We start from the raw sequence: 21806 nt of genomic DNA, 5'->3' as shown, positions 1-21806 counted from the left end.
TCTATCTGTTACAATATGTAACTTTAGTGATTTGCTCAAGGTCACATGGTTTTGTGTTTTTTTTTAAGAGAGGGAATTTTTTTTTAATATTCAGAGCCAGTATTTAAACATATGTTTCTTAGCCCCCCCGTCCAGTGCTTTTGCTACTAAACCAAGCTTTTCTCTACTCAGTGTGGGCTTCCCAAGCACAGGGATTACATCTTTTTCTCCTGACTCCCTTACATCCAAGAATATAAACCTAAGTATACTGGAAGTGATTGATGAATTTTTGTTTAATAAATGACTTAAATGAATGAATAAAGGAACAGCACAATAAGATCAAGGGCTAGTTCAAGCCCAAAATGAACCCCATTCTTAGAAAAATTTCTCACATACATCAACTTCCATTTGGCATTACTTCAATGTGAGTTTCCAAAAAGAGCCTTGAAAAAAGATTTTATAAGCTGCCTTGTGTGTGTGTATGTGTGTGTGTTAAATAGAAGTTAATTAGGTTCAACAACTAAATTACAAGCCTGTTTTGCATTCTATTATAGAACTAAGAACATCAAACAAATAGATCAACCATAATTCATGACAAGCCTTTTGCTATCTTAATCCAGTAGGAACAATAGACATTCTCATTATTTCAGTCTGCTGTGCACTGCTAAGGCTGGCTACTGAAATTTTAAATGATTCTTGGTGGCAGTGGCGTATGTGTATGTGCATGTGTATGTGTGTGTTGTATATGAAGAAGAAGTTTCCTCCATGTAGATACACAATTCGTCTTGCCAATGAACCCAGCTGTCAGATATGTCTTCTCTGTATTCAACCAATAACATATCTGAGATCTTGGTAGAAATTGTTATTTAGAACAGAGAATCATGGGAAAACAGCAGTTAGAGCTAAAATAGATCTTAGAGATAGCATCTAACCCTCTTATTTTAAAGAAGAAAACTGAGGAAACTAGAGGGATTTGTCTATGGTCACACAAGTAATGTTTTTTAAAGTTGCTATTTGAAACTAGATCTTGTAAATCCCGGTTTCAATGATGCACTTATTACACTGGGACAAGGGAACAACAGCTGGTGGGGGGAGAAGGGAAGTGAATGGGTTAGGAAGGAACAGTAAAACTTTAGGAGCAGAGTTCACCATTCAATTCACTTTGTCTATGTTGAGAGGCTTGGCTAAAGGACCATATCTTCCCAGAAACTTTTGCTATCACCAAAGAATGAGATGTTTCTTCTAGATTCGTACATTTAACTTCATATAAAGTCAAGAAAAGGCCATTAGGTTCTGAGTGGCTCCATCACTATTACCCTACTACTTCTACTCTCTACATGTAATGACTATTTTTTTAAGGTCAGAGACTAACATGAGATAAGACCAAAGGAGAAAGTTCCAACTGCCACAAGAAGAGCAAGGGAAGAAAGTTTACAGGACCGGGTCCCAGCCATGGACTGTTTCACCGAATGCTTGAACAAGTTGAAGGACATCCATGAAAAAGAAGTCCTCGGTATGATCCAGCCTCCAAGGAGACACGAGCAAGGTCACACTGTGGGCTAAGCAATATTTCGGGCTGGAACCTTCTAACCTGTACCTTATGATGCTCCCTAATACTATGGCACCTTGACAGAAAGAAGGTTCTAAATACCCATGTCATATGTAAGGTAGTAAAAATGGCAGGGTCCTCATAAAGCGCATTTGTTGGTTATAAAATAAATAGCTGTCCTGCAAAAAAAAAGAGAGAGAGAGAGAGAACATATCCTTCTTTTGTAGGTCTCCCTCCTATGCCTGAAAAGTAGGAGCTTTTTGGCAGGGAACAACATTCAAGTTGCCCTGGAATGAGGATTTAGGTTTGGGAAGATAAGAATGCATAGAACCTGGACCCAGAGGTGCTGAATTAAGTGAAGGGCCTAGTCTCATAAAGCTTGTAAATGTCTGAAGCCTGATTAGAACTCAGAAAAATGAGTCTTCTCAGTTCCACACAACTGTATCTAGCAAATACAAATATATATTTTCTGATTCCAAATCCAGGCCCTCATCTGTACCCTTACTGTATGGAGGTACATGTACCAGGGCTGGAGAGATAAATAGGGAGGGAGGGCTCTGGAAATACCCATATATAACTTTGATAGGAGAGCACTATTAATCATTGGTTAAAGACAGCCAGGAAAGGCCCTTGTCATGGATGAGAAGAGGAAGGTGAATGACTCATTACTGAAATTCTAATACCCCTTTTCAACCAGATCTCCTCCCATAAAAGAGAACCACAGAGCTTCTTCATTTCCACATGCTTCTGCCAGATAAGGTGCCCAAACACTAAACAGACAATGTCTTGGTTCTAAAATGAAACTGCTCAGTGTCCTAATGTCCTCCCCCTCTTGCAGGGTTGCAGAACAAGTTGTTGGAGCTTAACACAGAGAAGTGCCGGTGAGTTCAACTGAACAGGGGGCCCCATTGCTATGTGAGCTGACCCTAGTGTTCTCTCTAAGGATCCAGAGGAAATCTTCAAAAGAAATATGTGTCAGGGTTCGGCAAAAACCTTTTCCATTATTAAAGAGAGCCTCACCCAGCCCTAAGTAATATATGAAGCCTACAGGAGATTGATCTTTTCCCTTAGAGTTTCTGGTGGGTCTCCCAGTTTTATGGCTCAAAATACCATCAATGGAGGGAGAAGCTCCAGAGGGATAGGGGAGCAGAGGAGGCAAACCATCCTTGGCAAACTGGAAATAGTGCTCCATCCTTCATTTCAATGAACTACATATAAGCCATAGAAAGTCTAAGTAAAGCAGGACCTTAAAAATGATCTGCTCCAACCCACTCATTCTCCAGATGAAAAAAAACAATAACGTGAAGAAAAGTCAGCTGTGTTGCAGTGGCAGGAATCCTAGAAACAAAGTCAAAAAACCTGTTCCTGATGGTTTGCCTTCTGTGTAACCTGGCATATCTTTCTGCATGTCAATTCCATATCACTCTTTCTCCGTATCAATTTAATTAAACATCCTCTATGATCCCTTGTAGCTCTATAGCCTATGATCCTAAGTCACTGGGATAGAGTCATAGAGCAAATTAGTGGCAGAGTCAGGATTTGAACTCAGATCCTCTAATTAACAAAACATCAGTCATGTTCAACTCTTCCCTATTATCCTCCCTCTAATCCTGATAGACTCTAAAATTCTTTTCAATTAAAAACTCCCATGATTCTATGATTCCAGTTTAGGCCTTCATCCTCTCTCACCTGGACTACTGTGATAGTCTCTTAGCTGGTATCTCCTGCTTTTAGTCCTTCTCCCATCCAGGCCAATCTTAACAAACTTTTTTTTTATTTAGAAACCTTCCTTGCTGAAGGCAAAAGATCATTTTCATTGTCTCCTCCTTCTTTCTTTGAGTTAGAGATGCCCAGAGGATTGAAGAGCTATTCGCCAAAAACCACCAGCTTCGAGAACAGCAGAAAGCCCTGAAGGAGAACGTGAAGGTATTAGAAAACAGGTAAGTCCTGTCCACTGGAAAAACCCGCATGACAAGCAGCAGCCCACTGAGTCCTATATAAGGAATAAGTTTCCCTTTGTTAGGAATAGAACATGACTTGGAAATTATTTCTCATTTAAGGGATTCCAAGAATACAGAGCCTTTTGAAAGCACTGGTGAATCCCACTGTAGTGGCTCAGTGGATAGAGTATCAGACCTGGAGTCAGAAAAACTCATCTTCCTGAGTTCAAATCTGACCTTAGACCCTTGGTGGGTGTATAACCTTAGGAAGGTCACTTGATCCTGTTTGCCTCAATTTTCTCTTCTGTAAAATGAGCTGGAGAAGGAAATGACAAACCACTGCAGTAATTTTGCCAAAAAAACTACAATAGGGTCATGAAGAGTGGAACATAACTAAAACAATTGAACAATAAATATATAGTCAAATCTTAAGTCCTTCTTAACCTTAACAATCTATAATTTTATACCTCACCTTTATATGGAACTTTAGTATTTTTAATGTACTGTCCCATCTATAAGGTTCTCTTCTATTTCTCTCTGAGGATAGTAGAAGTATTATATCTTTTTTTAAATGAAAAAACTAATGTACCAAAAGATAAACAATGTGCTCATGGTTTCACAGCTTGTCTTCGGCCAACAAGGGACTCAAATTCTAGTTTTCTGATTCTTATTTCAGAGCTTTCTCCAATACAATTCTCATACATGAAAATTTATCAATTAAATAGAGTCTAATTATTATCACACATACACACACATATATGTATGTATCTCAAGAGCTCTATAAATTATTTAGCACTTTAGAAATTTTACACTGTTCCATTTTTCAAACTTCTAACATAGACACAATCTAACTTGATCCTTACAACCACTCTGTGAGGTAGGTAGTTCAAGTAGTATGATTTCCATTTTATAGAAGAGGAAACTGAATCTGTAAAAGATGAAATGCCTTACTCCAAATACCCAGATTGTAAATGGCAGACTCAGAAATCCAATTCAAGTCCAATTATATCACACTCCCTCCTATGATTAGAATTGTCAGAATACACAGATTCCCTGTAAAAGTATTTTTCATAGAACTCTCTTTGGTTGTATTTTAAATAGGATTCACTTTACAAGAATTCCATTTATACTCAACTTTTCAGGAATACCTATAGAATATAAAAATGAGAAAATCCATCTAGAGAAGTTTCTTCTCATCTCTTGTCTTCTCTTTCTGAATTAAAATACAATACAAAGATAAGTACAGCCCACTCTAGGTTTCTTTCCAATTCCAAACTATATTTAGGTTATCCTAACGTGGGATTCCTAGGTTAGGTCCAAGGACCTGGAGGCCTGACTTGAGAAGGGAGGGAAGAAGGAATGGCGCAGCTTTGGTATAGAGACAATTAACTAGATGACTCTTTTTTAGGCTGAGAGCTGGCCTCTGTGACAGATGCATGGTGACTCAAGAGCTGGCCAAGAAGAAACAGCATGAATATGAGAATTCTCACCTCCAGAGCCTACAGCACATCTTTATCCTCAGTAAGTCAATCACTCAATTAATCAAAAAGCATTCAAAAAGTGTTTATTATGTGCCAGTCACTGTGCCAGAGGCTTGGAACACAAGTAACAAAATATAATTGTCCCTAACCCCCCCCCAAATTACATTCTATTAGGAGAAATATTGTGGTCATAAACATGTATGTGTACATAAACATACATATGTGTGTGTGCGTGTATGTATGTGTATATATCTATATCTATTTTATACACACAGTATATATATGTATATTGTGTATATATGTATGTATACATATATCTACACACAAGATTACATGAAATAAACTTAAACACTTTTGGCAGTCAGATCTGGTCTTGGAGATAGGAAAAGCTCAGAAAGACTCCATGTAGAAAATGGTACCAAAGCTGAATTTTGTAGAAAAGAGGAGATTCTAAGGGGCAGGAGTGAGTGGGTAAGCAGGGCATTCCAGGCATGGGAGGGGAAGGACATCCTATGCAAAGACACAGAAATAAGAAATGAGACACAAGGAATGGCAAAAAGGCCATTTTGGCTGAATTATAGAATGTAGGAATTCCAGAAAGATGGGTCGGGAGTAATTTGTCAAAGGTTTTAAATGTCAAACAGAAATTGATTTTTCCATAGATGCAATAGGGAGACACTGGTGCTACCAAATAAGGGAATCACATTGGTTACACCTGTGATTTGGGAAAATTAGTTTGATAGCTCAACCAACCTCCCTAGAAGCTTTCTGGTTTCTGCATTTTCTAAAAAGTACCCCAAGGGTTGCTTTCAATCTCTATTGTGCTCCCCTCTATCATCTGGTGTTCCTCTAACTAAGAAGGCAGATGATCCAGGGACTAGAAAAACCTCCTTCAAAGCTTCAGCTTTTAAAAGCACTAAGTTCCTTCCTGACACTATAAATGTGTAATGCTTCAAGATGAATGGTGTGTTTTGAGATAGTCCTTGCTGAAGAGGGGCAAAAGAAAGGAGATGCTTGTGCGGGCTCCCTGTGCACCTGAGAGGCTCTGTCCTAGACTGAGAGGGAACTCCCAGGAAAGTCAGCTGAAAAAAGAACCTCAGATTCAAGGTGTGAGGGGTAAAAGATATGACTGAATCTTCTCCTCAACTCCTAACAATTCTCCCAGTAATCCACAGAAGATTTTGCTTCTCTGAAAAGTCTTGGTTGAAAACAAGTGTTCATGAACATGTTGATGAACACATGTAAGGGAAGTGAATATGTGTATCATTGTGTATGTGAGAATTTATGCTTGTATTACAGATACACGTGTATGCACATGTATGTGTGAGTGTGCATATGTGCATGTATGTACATGATTGGCAAAGGCATGTGACTTTGTATGCATGAATATGAGGAACTGTATTATAAAGGAATGCTTGTGAATAAATGTATGTTTGTAGCATTAGTGTTTGTGCTTATATAAGGGTTCGTTTTTAGAAAATTAGCAGAGTGTGGTAGAAAAATAGCTAGAAAAATAGAAAAATAATCAGGAAGACCTGAACTCAAATTCAAATGTACTAACTGTGGGTTCCTGAATGAATCCCTCCCTGAACCTCAGTTTCTTCAATTGTAAAATATAAAGTAATATATATATATATGCATGTATGTATATGCATATATATATATATTGTATTATCAGCATGTATATAATTTCAGTAATCATACCCATGTATGTTTGTGTGTTTGTATGCAGGAGGGAGGGGCAGTGCGCTAGGCTGCCGTAGATAGAGTGCTAGGGTGCAGTAGATAGAGTGCCAGGCTTAGAATCAGGAATCTTCATGAGTTCAAATCTGGCCTGAGACATTAACTAGCTTTGTAACCCTGGGCAAATCACTTAATCCTGCTTCCCTCACTTCCTCATCTGTAAAATGAGCTGGAAAAGGAAGTGGCAAACCATTCCAAGATCTTTGCCAAGAAAACCCCAAATAGAGTCACAAAGAGTCACTCATGATTGAAACAACATGTGTCTGTGAATGTGCACCTGTGTCTGCATGAGTATGGGGATGGGGGGCATATATGGATGTGTGAGACAGGCGAGTGTGTCTATTTATATGTCCATATATGTGTGTGTTTTTATATGAACACACATGTACATATGAGCATTGCTTTGTGCACATTGTGGAGCATTTGTAAAAAGAACAAAAAATAAGAGGAAGCCCATTGAAGTCTTGTACCTTTTCGGCATCTGGGCCAGTCAATAGTTATTTATTGCATATTCAAAATGGACAAAAACACGTGGAAGAGACAACAAAAATTGTCTACTCTCAAAGAGCAACCGTTGAAGTTGAAGGGATAAAGCAACAACATATGTAATTACAATAAAAGTAGACCTTCTTGAATCCACAGGGAAGGTAAAAATGAATGCCCGTATACTTCAAAGGAGGAACAGATTATTTCTAGTTGTGGGGATCAAGGGACGCTTCATAAAGGAGATCATATTGGTTTTGGGGTTGAAAGATAGCAAAGAGAGGGAAAGGAACTATCGGAAAAAACTGTACTAAATGACCTCTAAGTCACTTCTCACTCTACAATTCTATGACTTCTAGCTTTTATTAACACACACACACACACACACATTCCAGCGCTGAAATTACTATTTACCCATGGGAATCCATCCCAACCATTGACTCATTCCATTTGGCACGATTTACTGGGCAAAGAAAAACAGAGACTCCAGCCCAATGTTATCTACCACAATGGGTAAAACCAATAACCCATCTTATAGATATGAAAACTGAGACTGCATCCCACTGAGGGACTAATTTCCTCTAAGGTGGCCTGGGAGGTTATTTAGGGGTTATTGCTAAAATACTTTGGCAAGTGAACTGGAGCAGACGGTGATGGCCCTTCACAAAGTATCTGACGTTTCACAGAGGGGCAGTTTATTCCTTGGGCAGCCAGGTCCCGAGTTACTTCTGATCCCTGCCCAAGCCAAGCTGATGTTTTTCCTGTTTATCCATAGCTAATGAAATGAACGGGCTAAAGGAAGAAAACAAAACCCTGAAGGAAGAGTTGAAGAGACTTCGAAATCTGGAGTGAGTTCTGGCTTCGCCACCTCCCCCCCCTTACCTCACCAATGTCTGGGTAAATGAGCCCCCAGCCACCAATTTAGCAAACAATTCCCTACTTCCTATTGAAGAAGGAAAGGTGATGCCGTTCAGCTACCATTAACCATTAATTTGTAATAACTATAATAATAGTGGGCAACAAGGTGGTACCATAGTACACAGAGCACCTGGCTTAGAGCCTGGAAATCTGTCATTCTAGAGTTCAAATATGGCCTCAGACACTTAGTCGCTCTGTGATTTTGGGCAAATCACTCAACCCTTTTTGCCTCAGTTTCCTCACCCATAAATTGTGCTGGAAGAAAAAAATGGCAAACTGTTCCAGTATCTTTGCCAACAGAACTTTAAATGGGGTCATAAAGGGTTGAACACAACTGAAAATGACTGAACAACAACAGCAAAAGTAATAATGGTGAAAGGTAATTTAGGAGAGCAGAAGTTGAGGAAATTTAGCAAACCTTGGGACCAGAGAGACCTGAATGCACATTCTGCCTCTGACACATAGCACCTATATGATCCAGGATAAGTCACTTCTCAGTATTCTAGACCAGAAGTGTTAAACAGGTACATGCCACCAAAGGAAGTTAAAATGTAATTGGTAAATATTTAATATAATAAATGAAAATTCAATAAAACAGAGATAACATTACATTTTAAAACTAAAACAAATGAAAACACAATAAAACAAATAATGTTACATTTTGAAAACCAAAACAAATGAAAATACAATAAAACAAATAACATTACATTTTAAAACTAAAATAAATGAAAATGCAACAAAAATAACATTACATTTTTTAAAACTAAAACAAATGAAAATACAATAAAATATAGCTGACATTACATTTTAAGACTAAAGCAGAATACTTATACATGGAATAGTTTCTATCTAACACCACTGATCCAGAACAACAACATCAAACTCAAATAGAAGTGGGAACCACTAACTGTTCATAAGGATTCCTTAGAGTTGCCTATTTACTTAGAAAAATACATATTAATGTCATCTGTGTTTTATTGTATTTTATTTATTTTCTTAAATATTTCCCAATGACATTTTCATCTAGCTCTCCATCAGAGCCTGCTAAACAATAAAATTGTATAGCTATTAAATTGCTGATAAAGTTTCAACCTGCAGTTGAGGCAGTTTCTCCATCTCAGAATTGCCTATTTCAATTAAATCACAGACCCAATCTCTCTTTCTATAAGAGAAGCAAAAATTACTCACATTTCTAGAGCACTTCAAGGTTAACAAAGTGCTTTCCTCACAACAACCCTGCAGACAGGTCAAGTATCCTCATTTTTCAGATGTGGAAACTGAGACTCATTTGGAGGTAGGATTACTTACATTTTAAAAGAGGAAATAGGAAGAAAAGTGTTTAATCCTAAAGAATGAAGCTCTAAGGGTAGGATTTCATGGATCATTGGGAGAAAATTTTATTAGGTTTTTTTCTAGGATTATAGGATTGTAGGATTTTGGAGGTGGGAAAGACTTTAGGGATTCTCTAACCAAAATTATTTACAGGGGAAAAAAAGGAAACAGACTCTGAGAGATATCACAAGTAGTACAGCTGGCAATATGGCATATAACAGAAAGATTATTTGCTTTAGAATCAGAAACCTCTGGCTCTTCTACTTGTTACCTGTGTGACCTTGGAAAGAAAATAAGCATTTATATAATACCTAGTATGTGCCACACACTGTGCTAAGCACTTTTTATACATGTTATCTCATTTGGTCCTCACACAAGTCTTGAAGGAAGGTATTTTAACTATCCTTATTTCAGGAAACTGAGAAAAACAGAGGTTAAGTGATCTTCTCAGACTCATACAACTCATAAGTGCCTGAGGTCAGATGTGAACTCAAGATCTGCTGATTCCAAGTCTCCATCCATGATGTTGTGTTTAGGATGTAAATCACTTTATTTCTCTGACTTTCAATTACTTCAGGCAATTATGTTATTGTTCCCTATGATCCTTTTCAAATCTAAACAATCCCATGACCTTTGCAAGCTGACCTACCTTCCCAGCAACCCTCAAACCCCACCATATATGGGTCCTCCAAATACACTTAGACATAGGGTTAGTCTCTCTTCATCAATCCCACCATGCTTGGCTGGTATCATCCTCATTCCTCTTTGTCTCTTCCTTCCTAGTGACAGACCCAAGCACCACCGGACTATGTCCAGGGAAAGCAGCTCCAGTCCAGATTCACCTGTGCCCTTACTGTCCCCAGGGGGGAGGAAACCTAGCATTGAGAAACCACCACCAAGTCGGGAGACAGAGGAGGACTATCTTCCTCACACTCCTCTAGGAGAAGGTACAGTGTAAACCATGAAAGGGAGAGGACCAAGAAAAATGGGGCACACAAAGTCTGAGGAGGTGGGCACCAAGTGAAATGGGCAGCATTCTAGGGTAGGAGAGGCACATGGGGAGGAAGCTTATTTTCAGTTAAGTTCACAATTTCTAACCCTCTGGAGATTTTGGACAACTGGAGGGAAGGGGAAAGAGGTTTCAGCTAGCAAAATTTTGCCCACCAAAATCACATCCTCTACACAGAATCCATGAGAAGTCCAATATATAAATGCATGAATTTAACTGCACTAAGGAGACAAAATAAAATATATACACCCTCTTCCATCAATTTCTCTGAGCTTTTCTTTCTTTCTTAAAAATAGAAAAGTCATCAGGATACCAGACTTCTGCAATTCCTAAAATCCCTCCTGGCACAAACCTACAGGAACAACGAGTTCTGGACATGGTGAGGATTGGACAGTTTGGAGTCATGTTTCTGCTTTGAACTGTTTCTCACAGTATTTTTTCTTTGCCTTGATAGTAATTTGACTATTATGTTCCTTGGAATTTTTATTTGGGTATCTCTTTCCTGAGGTGATCAGTGGGATTCTTTCAATGCTTATTTTTCCCTTTGGATATCAGGCTAGTTTACTTGATAATTTTTTAAAAGATGCTGTCCAGGTCCTTTTGATTATGGCTTCCAGGTAATCCAATGATACTGACATTGTCTCTTGTAGATCTATTTTCCAGGTTAGTTGTTTTTCTTTTTTTTTCTTTTTTTAAAATATTATTATTATAGCTTTTTATTTACAAGATATATGCATCGGTAATTTTTCAGCACTGACAATTGTAAAACCTTGTGTTCCAACTTTTCCCCTACTTCCCCTTACCCCTTCCTCCCAGATGGCAGGTTGACCAATACATGTTAAATATGTTAAAGTATAAGTTAAATACAATATATGTATACATGTCCAAACAGTTATTTTACTGTACAAAAAGAATCAGACTTTGTAGTGTACAATTAAGTGAAGGAAATCAAAAATGCAGGTGGACAAAAATAGAGGGATTGGAAATTCTGTGTAGTGGTTCATACACACCTCCCAGAGTTCTTTCACTGGATGTAGCTGGTTCAGTTCATTACTGCTCTGTGGGAACTGATTTGGTTCATCTCATTATTGAAGAGAGAGGTTAGTTGTTTTTCCAATGAGGTATTTTACATTTTCTTTTTTTTTTTCATTCTTTTGAATTTGTTTGATTGACTCTCAATGTTTCATAATCATTAGTTTCCACTTACCCAATTCCAACTGTTAAGGAGTTGTTTTCCTCAGTTAGCTTTTGTACTTCCATTTCCATTTAGTCAATTGTACTTTTGAAGGAGTTGTTTTCTTCAATGGGTTTTTGTATTTTCCTTTTCCATTTGACCAATTTTATTTCTTAAGTAGTTGTTTTCTTTTTTCCAAGCTGTTAACTCTTTTTTTTTCATGAGTCTTGCATCACTCATTTTTTCGCAATTTTTCTTCTACTTCTCTTATATGATTTTAAACCTCTTTTTGAGCTCTTCCATGAGCTCTTTCTGTGCTTGAAACCACTTTTTTTTGTTTGTGGTTTTGTCCATGGGTGTTTTGACACTGTTGTCCTCTCCTGAGTTTGAATCTTGATCTTCCCTGTCACTTTCTATAGCAAGATTTTTTTTGGTTGTTTTTTATCTTTTTTTAGCCTTTTTCCATTCTCTAAAATTTGAGCTCTGCTCCCAGGATGGAAGAGACACTGTTGCAGATTTCTTGTGCCACAGGCTGCATACCTTGGCTGTTTAACTGATGCTGCACTAATGTTGCCCCGAGGCTAACGAGGGACCCTCAGATCTGATTCTGGTCGGAGGGAGTGAGGCTAGAAGCTGAAGGGGTCTGACAACTTACCTAGTACTGAGCAAGGTTCTAATGCTGATTTGTGGGTGTGTCTAGTATGGTGCTGAGGCTAGAGGGGTGTTTTTCTTTTTACCTGGGGCTACACTAAAGCATGAGCTGGAGTCAGCTCATTCCCCTGCCTATGCTGACGCACATGGCAGATTGTGATGTCAGTATTTGTCTGCTCCACCACACTGGGGTTCAGGAGCTCAGCTTACTGAGGTGCAGCTTGCTGCTGGCCTGCTGGGATGCTTCCTGTCCTGGACTGTGCTCCCTCCTGCTGATCTTCCAAGTTTCTTGGACTCAAAGAATATTTCACACACACACACACACATTTTTTTCTGGTTCTGCTGTTCCAAGAGTGGTTTAGGCACATTTTATGGTTGTTTGGAGGTAAATATGAGAGAGTTACAATAATTTACTGCTTACTCCACCATCTTGGCTCTTGGAAGTCTAGCTCTGACATTTTGTGAAGTTAAAGTCCCAAACAACTTTATTCATAAGTGCAGCCATTGGGAGAGTCACATTTAAGGAAAGACATTGACAAGACGTAGAATATCCTGATGAGGAAACCTGTGATGGACAACCAAGCAAATGACTTGAAGGGGGGGAAAAAAAGGATATTTAATCTAGACAAGAGAAAACTTAGGCGATAGATATGAGAGCTTGTCTTCAACTGTTTGAAAGATTTTCATATGGAAGATTGATTAAACCTGATTTTGGAAAAAAAATCTAATGAATTTTTTTAAGTTGGAATTAGCTGCTTTAAAAAATGATGAGCTCCCCTATCCAATTCAAGCCAATAAGCACTTATTTAGCATTTGCTGTGTGCAAAACACTCTTGGAAAGGTTAAAGATACAAATGCAAAATATAAAATAGACCCTGTTCTCAAAGAGTTTATATTTTTCTGGTAAGGGGATATGAAATGTGAATAGATAAGTATAAAATGGTAATTTAAGGAGTGAAGAAGCATTAATAACTAGAAGGATGAATAAAGAAGTTGGCACATTTGCTAAGCCTTGAAGAAAAATATTGTAATAGGCAGAGGTGAGGAAAGAGTGCTTTTAAGGGACTATGCCTATACACAGGCATAAAAATGTGTATGGGTAGGAAATGGACTATAGAGAACAGGGAATAGCAGATCCAGTCTAGCTGGAATATGCTATGTATAAAAGGAGAGTTATTATGTAAAATAAGCCTGGAGAGATAGGCTAAAGCCAGATTGAAAAGGGCTTTAAATACCAAATTTAGGAATTTATATTTTATCCCAAAAGGCAAGAGGGGAGACAATGAAGATTCTTGAGGAAGGGAATGATGTAGTCCAACTTGTGCTTTAAGAAATTAATTGTTACAACTTTGTGGAAGCTGGACTGTAGAAAGGAGAGATGGAAACAGGAGTCTAATTGGACTGACCACATACAGTTACCACTTAGCAAGAATAGTTAAAATAGAAAATTACAACTAGGTCCTAATATTCCCACTGAGCTAGAACAAATGACCATATTTTACATAATTACAACTTTGAAAACTGCAAACTTAAACACGTGTGATTACTTCAGGGGATTCTTTATTCTCACTAATTAGAAACTAACTATACTGTCCTACATCTCTCCTCTTTTTCACAATCAAATGCTTGGAAAAGAAAAATCATCACTTCCCTCTATCACTTTCTTTCCACTCACTTTTCAGCCCTTTACCATCTGACTTCCAACCCCACCACTTCAATAAAACTGCTCTTTTCATGTTTACCAAAAGGCTCTCTTCATTGCTAAATTTCAGAGCCTTTTCTTAATTCTTATCCTTCTCTGCACCTCTCAACAACAGTGATCATTCGTTTCTCCTAAACTCTCTCTCCCTCAGCTTTCACGCCAATTATCCTCTCCTAAAATATTTTTAGCTAGATCTCCATCCTTGTCTCTGCCCTCACCTCAGGCTCTAATCTGGGACTTAACATCTTCCTTTTTCTCCCAACACCCCTTTTCTTATAATCTCATCAGTTCTCTTAGGTTCAACTATTATTTTTTATAGATGATTTAGATGTCTACATCCAGCCTTAATCTATGTTTTGAACTCTAATTCCATCTCACCAGTTGCTCTCTATTGGACATTTCCTGTCAGTTATCCTGAATATTATTGCAGGTTTTCCTGCAGAAAGCTGAATGACCATTTGCCAAAGATGTTACAGGTGTAATTTATTATTTTAGTACAGATTGAACTAGACAATACATAGGTATTTTTTTTTTTGCTGAGACAATTGGGGTTAAGTGACTTGCCCAGGGGTCAGACAGCTAGAAGGTATTAAGTGTCTGAGACCAGATTTGAATTCAGGTCCTCCTGATTTCAGGACTGGTACTTTATCCACTGCACCACCCAGCTGTCCCCACATTTTATTCTCATAAAAACTTTATGAGAAAGCGCAGGTACTATCTCCATTTAATAAATGAGAAAACCAAGGGCCAGTGAGGTCAGATGATAGTCCAAGGTCACATACTAAATCATTAGTATAAGGAGTAGATTACTGTCTTTGTAGCATGGGTATATCTGTAGTATGAATATCTAATCCCTGACTTCTCTATTGAGTGTGCTTATATACATATAACAGAGTTGTTTAAAGAGGGCCACATCTGCATAGGATTTCATGTGTCCCTGTTTAGGGATAATGAAGATGGTAACTCTGATGTTGTTCTCATCTCCCATCTTTTCAGAATCCCCAGAGGATTTCTAATCAGCTGCATGGGACCATTGCTGTGGTCAGACCAGGGTCCCGATCTTGCCTCTCTGAGAAAAATTCTTCTGAGACAGCCACTCCACCCCCACCAAGAAGCAGTCCTCCCTCCCCACCCTATGACCAAAGCCATGCCCTGGACAGGTGAGTGAAGCTCCAATTGTGTTGGCGCGCACACACACACACACACACACACACACACCAGAGTCCACTAACTCTGAGCGGATCACAGCTGAGTTGGGAGTGGAACATGATTATTTCAGCAAAAGCCTTAGGTTAGAGGACCAGGGTTCAAATCATAACTCTTGTGAGTTATGATACATACTACTTGTGTGACCTTAGAATAATTACCTAACTTATTTGACCTCAGTTTCTTTATGAACAAAATGAGGGAACTGGGCTAGATGACTTTTATAGTCAACTAGCCTCAATCTATAATCTCAATCTATAATCCATAATTAAGAAAAAAGAGAGCTCTGCAGTTTCCCAGTCAAAAGGGGCTCTCCTCCCATATATTAAATGGAGTGAATCAGGATGAGGGAGTAGATTCAGCTTTCCTCCTACATACTTCCCAGATTGGGGGTCCTATCCTCACAGAAATTCAGTTGCTATTCCAAATGCCCAGACCAAAGATCATCTACAAGAGAATCAGTTTGAGAAGGCTATGGGAACCACCTAATCTACCTAACCTAAATTTGGGGTGGAATATTGTTCTGGGGGAAGTCTGGGAAAACCAAGGACTCGAGAGAAGTGTTGTTCTGCCAAATGGAAGCCAGATAGAAGGAAGTGTTAAAGGAACTGGTCACTCCTAGAAATTCCTCGTCATTTTCCCCCTCCTGAATAGAGATCTCCATCCCAGCCCTGACCCATCCCTGTGGTGAGATGGAGTCCTTGTTCATTTCCCTAGGACCTGATGTCTGGACTGCACAAAGTCTAAACTGATTGCACTTTGCTATCTATCAGTCTTCGGGATGATGAAGCAAATTAAATTTGAGAGTGGGATCAGAGGAAGGGATGGAGAAGAATGAATAAACTAGTAAGAGACAGATCCAGTTCTTCACCACATACTTTTACCAAGAGGGCCTTTGAAGCCTTTCAGACACTTGGAAGCCCTGGGGTAACTTCCCTTTTGTTCTTATGTTTGTCCCTGAGCCTTTAAATCTGAGCTCTCTAAATCAAACCAAACCTGTTCAAGATTTCTGGAAACTACCTATTTCAAGTCCCTCCTTACCAGAGCCTCCTATTTTTTGAGGCCAGGTTAATAAGACTGTGTGAGAGCTGAAATTGGAACCCAACTCTCCTTTCCCTTCTAATTATACTACTCTTTACACTTCACTACATACTACTTTCCTGTCTGAGTATTTATTCTCTCCTCAACTAGTCAGTAAGCTCTCCAAAGACTAGGATCATTCTCCTTCATTTTCTAACCTATAATACAAAGAATAAGTCTGAGTATCTAGGAAGTCCTCAATAAATATCTATTGGTTGAACAAATGATTGGTACCTTTGTTGAGCTGGTTTCAAATACTTCCAACTAATTCTGTGGAGTTTTACAATAATAGAGAAGTTTTGGGTGAGCTTAGACAATCGCTCTTTTATTATATAACCAAATTAATTGTGTCTCACTTGAGAAAAGAGCCTGTTTTAAAATATGATGATGTTGCTTCCATACTGGATTTTACTAACCAGTTATGTTACATTAGGCAAGTCATTCCCTCTTTCTGGACTTCAGTTTCCCCATTTGTAACATTGGGGAGGCGGGGTTGGATGAGGTGACTTCCAATGTCCCTCCCAGTTCTCAATTTCAATTATCTTTTCTATGATCCTATTGAGAGGCATTGGGGCATAGTGGAGCTATCCTCAAAGCCAGGAAGACTTATTATTAGGTATAAATTTTGCCTTCTGACATGTATTGATTATGTAACCCTATATAAGCTACTTAAGTTCTCAGTGCTCTAGGCACATCATAAATTGCAGAGATGGTCTGCATTGGGAGAAGACATTTCCCCATCACAAAGGTCCCTATGGCAATGAAATCACAGATTTATTTCCTATCCTTTTGGTCTTATGATTCTTTATTCCAAAGAAAGCATAACTAAATACTAAATTATGGAGAAAGCACAGGCAGCTGTGAACTGCCCCCTGTGAAAGGGAGATAGGGACACACACACACAAAAAGAACTTGTGTCTGTAGAATCCATTTGGGGTGCAGAGATGTAATTTACATCTGAAGTAAAAAACTTCCTAATAGGAGCAAACATTCCTATTACTCTACATTCCTCCAAGTCTGTCACCAGAAAAGAGATGTTTGTTTTCTATAATTAGTTGTTTGAAAAGATTAAGATATTGGCAGAAGTGAAAGTTGAATGTAAATGAATTTTCACCTGGCCCTCAACTTTTTTTTTTCTTTCCCTTTATATTGGGCCAATTATCTGCATTTAGCTCCTTACTGTGGCCAATTTTTTTTTTACTTGCAAGCTGGTTTCTCCCTGTCTCACTTGCTCAACATACACTTTTCACAACCTCAAGTCCACAAAGTCCTCAATTGGCATGAGCACAGAGCATACAAACTTAGTTAATGCCAATTAACAAATATCTATTAGGCAAGGTCCTGTGATAGGAGGAGTGAGGAAAAAGAGAAGATGGAGTCTCTCCCCTGAGGGACTTCAAAATCTACTTGAAGAAACAAGTCTCACCAGTGTGCAAAAAGAACTAATAATAAAAGGCTTTAGGTAATAAGTGCTCTCTGAAGAGATTCTGTAGGTCCTCAAGAGGGGAGGGGAAAAAAGGAATAGGAAAAGCATTTCAGCCAGGAAAAAAAAAAAAAAGTTACAGGTGGAGGTAGCAAGTGATCACTCTATGTCCCCCATATGACCTAATATTCTACAATTATACAACAGTGGTTATTTTATAATATCCCAGATATGAGATGTGTGGGAAGGCAATAGGAGTCTAGATTTGAGATTTCATCAGATTAGAGATCTATTAGTTTGTAAACTCCCTTCAATGATTCAGATATGCAACTTTCTGCAACTTAACAGTCTTAGAAAAACATCTAGAATATTGAGAACTTAGATGGCATGACTTGCAACACACAGTCAGTATTTATCAGAGACAGAATTTAAGGCCAGAGCTTCCTGACTACAAAGCTGGTCTTCTGGCCACCCCACTAATCTTAAAGGAAAAGGTATTAAGCATTTTTTCTCACACTTTTGAGTGAAGGAATATTTAGGGGGATGGAGACTCACTGATGTGCTTGTTGGACCTTCACTAGAAATCCATCAGGCTCATAATGGGGGTAAAGTACTAGCTTCCTTGAATCCTCAATCTAAAATCTCAATTCAATTTAATACATATTTTTCAGCAATGATATGATCTGGTCTGGAAGGATGATTGAGGGTGTGGGGAGAAAGGAGGAGTGAATACAAGTGTACATAATTTGACAATATTAAAAGTAATGATTTTGAAATCAGAGAGGATTTATTTCAAATTCTGCTTATTACTGGCATACAATTTTAGGAAAGTCACTTAATCTCTTTGGGCCTCAGTTTCTCCATCTATCAAATGTGAGGGCTGGTCTCTGAGATTCCTTCCAGATGTGAACATAAATGAACCACACAGAAAGATGATGCAAAACAGTGTTTTTTTTCCCCTTACATCCTAGCTTTCTCTAACCAAAAAGCACAATGTCGTAGCTGGGAAGAACCTTGGAAATCCTCCAAACTCAGCCCCTTCACTTTACAGAAGGGGAAACTGATGACAGAGGGATTTAAATACCTTTTTCTCATTGTCCCATCCGCTTGATCAATTGCCTAAGTTGTATTTTTCTCCCCGTACCCCGCCCAGTTATATGAAAACGAACAAGCAAGATTCCCGAGAGGCAGCCTCTTCCTATGAATCCCTGAAGTTAACAGCACGCAGCGAGCATCTCTGTCTTCTCAACCGCCACCTCTCCTTGCATCGCTTCGGCCTTCGAAGTCACTGCTCTTCGCCCACTGGGACCCAGAGCTTTTCGAGGAGAGGGCTGAAGGGTGAGGAAGGCGAGGAAGTCCGGAGCCGGCTGCAGGAGGACTGGGAAGACCGCCCGGCCTTCTTGGACCTGCCCGGAGCAATAGTGTACATGCGCGACCAGAGACTGGAGGGCACGCTCCAGTTCCTGGAGCAGAGAGAGAGGCTCCAGTACCTCCTGGCCCAGCAGCAACTTCGAGGGCTCCGAGTTCGAGTGGAGAGTAGTAGAGACCGAGATACAGCCCCAGCGGAGCGGGAGGAGAAGCCACCCTCTCCTCCCCACCAGACTATAGACTCTGAGGGAAAAGAGACACGAAAGGAAGAGAAGCATCCGCCTTGCAAGGAGCCTTCCGCAGAGCCGGTGAGACCTCTGCTCCCAGTGGTGAGCGATTGCTCGGAGCCACGGGAGAAAGAGGAGGATACCCGGAATTATGTTCTGGACAAGCCCCTGGACCTCTCCGACTATGGCCGCTGTCGGGAAGCCCCTCGATTACCCGATTGGCTCAAGTCCCCTAGTCCCCCAGAGACTCGCACCCCAAGTCCAAAGTTGGGGGAAAGATTTTCGGCACAGAGGAGCAAAGGGGCTCACTCCCTTCTGACTCCAGAGACATTAAGCAAATTCCCAGTCTCCAACCCCCACGATGTTCCCAGAGATGCGGATCGAGTCTGCAGCCAAGACAGAGATGATCCCCCTGCAACTTTGGTAAGTGACCAGACCTCGAAATGTTCTCCTTCCTCCCAAAACCTTGAACGCGCCAGCCTGACTTAATAAGCATGCTGTGACTGATTGAATCTTACACTCACAAGCAGGAGCTGGACCAGTTCAGATCCCTGAGATCGCCAGGTCTGGCTTTGGGGCAGCTTCTTTTTACCCCAAAGTCCCCTCCCAACTGCCCATTCACTGCCACTGACCTGCTTTAAGAAGTCCCCTCGTGATGCCTGATACCTCTCTCCCTTTCTGGTCATCCAGCAGTAAAGGCAGTGATAAACTAATGTGTCAATATCTGATTAAAAACTCCAAATACTTGTATACTTGGCTTATGGAGAAAAGATGTACTTAAAATGTATTTGTAACTTGATGTGAAACAGAAGCCTAACCAAAAACAATTCAATTTAAACACTTATTAAATGCCTATTTTTATTAAATAACTATCTTCTAAGGCCCTGTTAAGCCTTACTATGTGCATGTGCTGTCCTAGGTGCTGCTTCCTTGGTCCTGTAGGCAACAAAGAAACTGTGAAAGGGTTTTGAGTGGAGCATTGGTCTGTACAAGTATAAATCTGTACAAGTCAGACATTGTTGAAATTAAGACACCAGACCTATGGTAATGAAATCTAAGAGTAGCTGACATTTATATGATGCTCAAAGTTTTCAAAATGCTTTTAATACATTATCTCAGTAATGAATATAGGTTAAGTAATACTTATCCCACATGAAGTCATGAAAATGGATCTTCATGACAATGAGATACTTAATTGAATCATTACAGATAGGTAGTGAAAGAAGGGTTTGTTTTTGTTCTGGGGTTCTTGTTGTTGTTGTTGTTTTGGTAAGACAGGTTAGTTAGAAAATTTTTCCAAATGCAACAAACATTTGTCCTTTCCCTTTCCCTTATCTTTTTCCTTACTCTGTTTACTTACCTTGGCCCAGGTTTTTTTGGCTTGTCTAGAGCTTTCAGAATGTAAACTACTCATATATATCCAGAATGTAAACTACTCGTGTATATGTAGATATAGATATAGATATAGATATAGATATGTAGATATAGATATAGATATAATGTATAATATATATATATCTGTCTATATAATATATATGTGTAGATATACATATATATGAGTAGTTTACATTCTGAAAACACCAAGATACTTTGCTCTCCTAATTTAAGCCCTGGGGAAATCTCCAGGTATAACCCATATTTCATTAGGAAAATACATTCATATTGTAGTTTGAGTGTATTTACTTTTAGAAATTGAGATTATAATATAATATAGTATGGAGACTCTCAAAGTCCCCACTACAAGGGAAACAAAAGGGGATCTAACTCTAAGCCTAGCAGCCCCATACCTGCATTAATGATTATATATTCCTTTATTTTTACGAAGGTTTAGTTACCTTTCCTTTCCTACTCCTCTGAAGTCCCCAGTATTCTGAGTGACCTCACTCTGAGTCGTGAGAATACAGGTGACAAATCCTGACTTATTGTTTGGTGATTCTCAAATTCTCTGAGCCACTTGGGGAGAGGCCCCAACACCTACACCAGGTAACTTGATGTCTTCTAGAAAGACTTCTCAGTAACTTCCTACTTAATGAAACAAACCTGGATCTATGATTTCTATAAAGCCAAAGCGGGCTCCTCAGAACAGGAGCACAGGAGTCCCCAAAAGAGATGCCATGAGTATTTTTGGTTTTCAAACAGATATCAAAGAGCCTGCCCAAGTTACTTGTCAACAATATGTCCTGTATCTTCCAATAAACCTCAGCATACTCAACTGAGGCTAAAGAGCTGTCCAGATGGTTCCAACTAGAGTGTGATTGGTCCTTGTCCATTCAGGAGCACCAGGGGGCTCAGTCTTTCTCCTCCCTACTAAGTCTCCTCCAGCTCAAGGTCCACTTTCCTAGGAAGCCTTTCTGGACACTGCTGCCTACATTGATCTTTCCCTACCTATTCTTTATCTTGTCTGCATCCTTCAGAGACTGCCTTCCAAATCAAGCCAAAGCAAAAAACTGTTCACTTTTTGAATGCCAGATATTCTGCTAAGCACTTGGTGGGGAAAAAAGAAGGAGAGTTGTACAAGACAAAAATCAAATCAAGGAGTTT

General features: G+C 39.3%; 1 protein-coding gene across 1 annotated transcript in view; it reads left to right on the top strand.

The window, feature by feature from the left end:
• The first annotated feature begins 1356 nt into the window (after window positions 1–1356).
• The window catches only part of RBBP8NL (RBBP8 N-terminal like), a 38929-nt gene continuing 18479 nt past the window's right edge, over window positions 1357–21806 (top strand). Inside the window, exons 1-9 of the mRNA XM_051976706.1 lie at window positions 1357–1492; window positions 2367–2409; window positions 3373–3468; window positions 4877–4989; window positions 7951–8023; window positions 10209–10372; window positions 10731–10813; window positions 14958–15121; window positions 18824–19688. Of these exons, the coding sequence (XP_051832666.1) occupies window positions 1432–1492; window positions 2367–2409; window positions 3373–3468; window positions 4877–4989; window positions 7951–8023; window positions 10209–10372; window positions 10731–10813; window positions 14958–15121; window positions 18824–19688 (1662 nt within the window). The 5' untranslated portion in view covers window positions 1357–1431. The remainder of the gene's footprint in view (window positions 1493–2366; window positions 2410–3372; window positions 3469–4876; window positions 4990–7950; window positions 8024–10208; window positions 10373–10730; window positions 10814–14957; window positions 15122–18823; window positions 19689–21806) is intronic.

This window comes from Antechinus flavipes, chromosome 2 (genome assembly GCF_016432865.1).
Source record: "Antechinus flavipes isolate AdamAnt ecotype Samford, QLD, Australia chromosome 2, AdamAnt_v2, whole genome shotgun sequence".
In the NCBI taxonomy this organism is placed as follows: Eukaryota; Metazoa; Chordata; class Mammalia; order Dasyuromorphia; family Dasyuridae; genus Antechinus; species Antechinus flavipes.
This window is presented reverse-complemented; position numbering and strand designations above follow the sequence as displayed.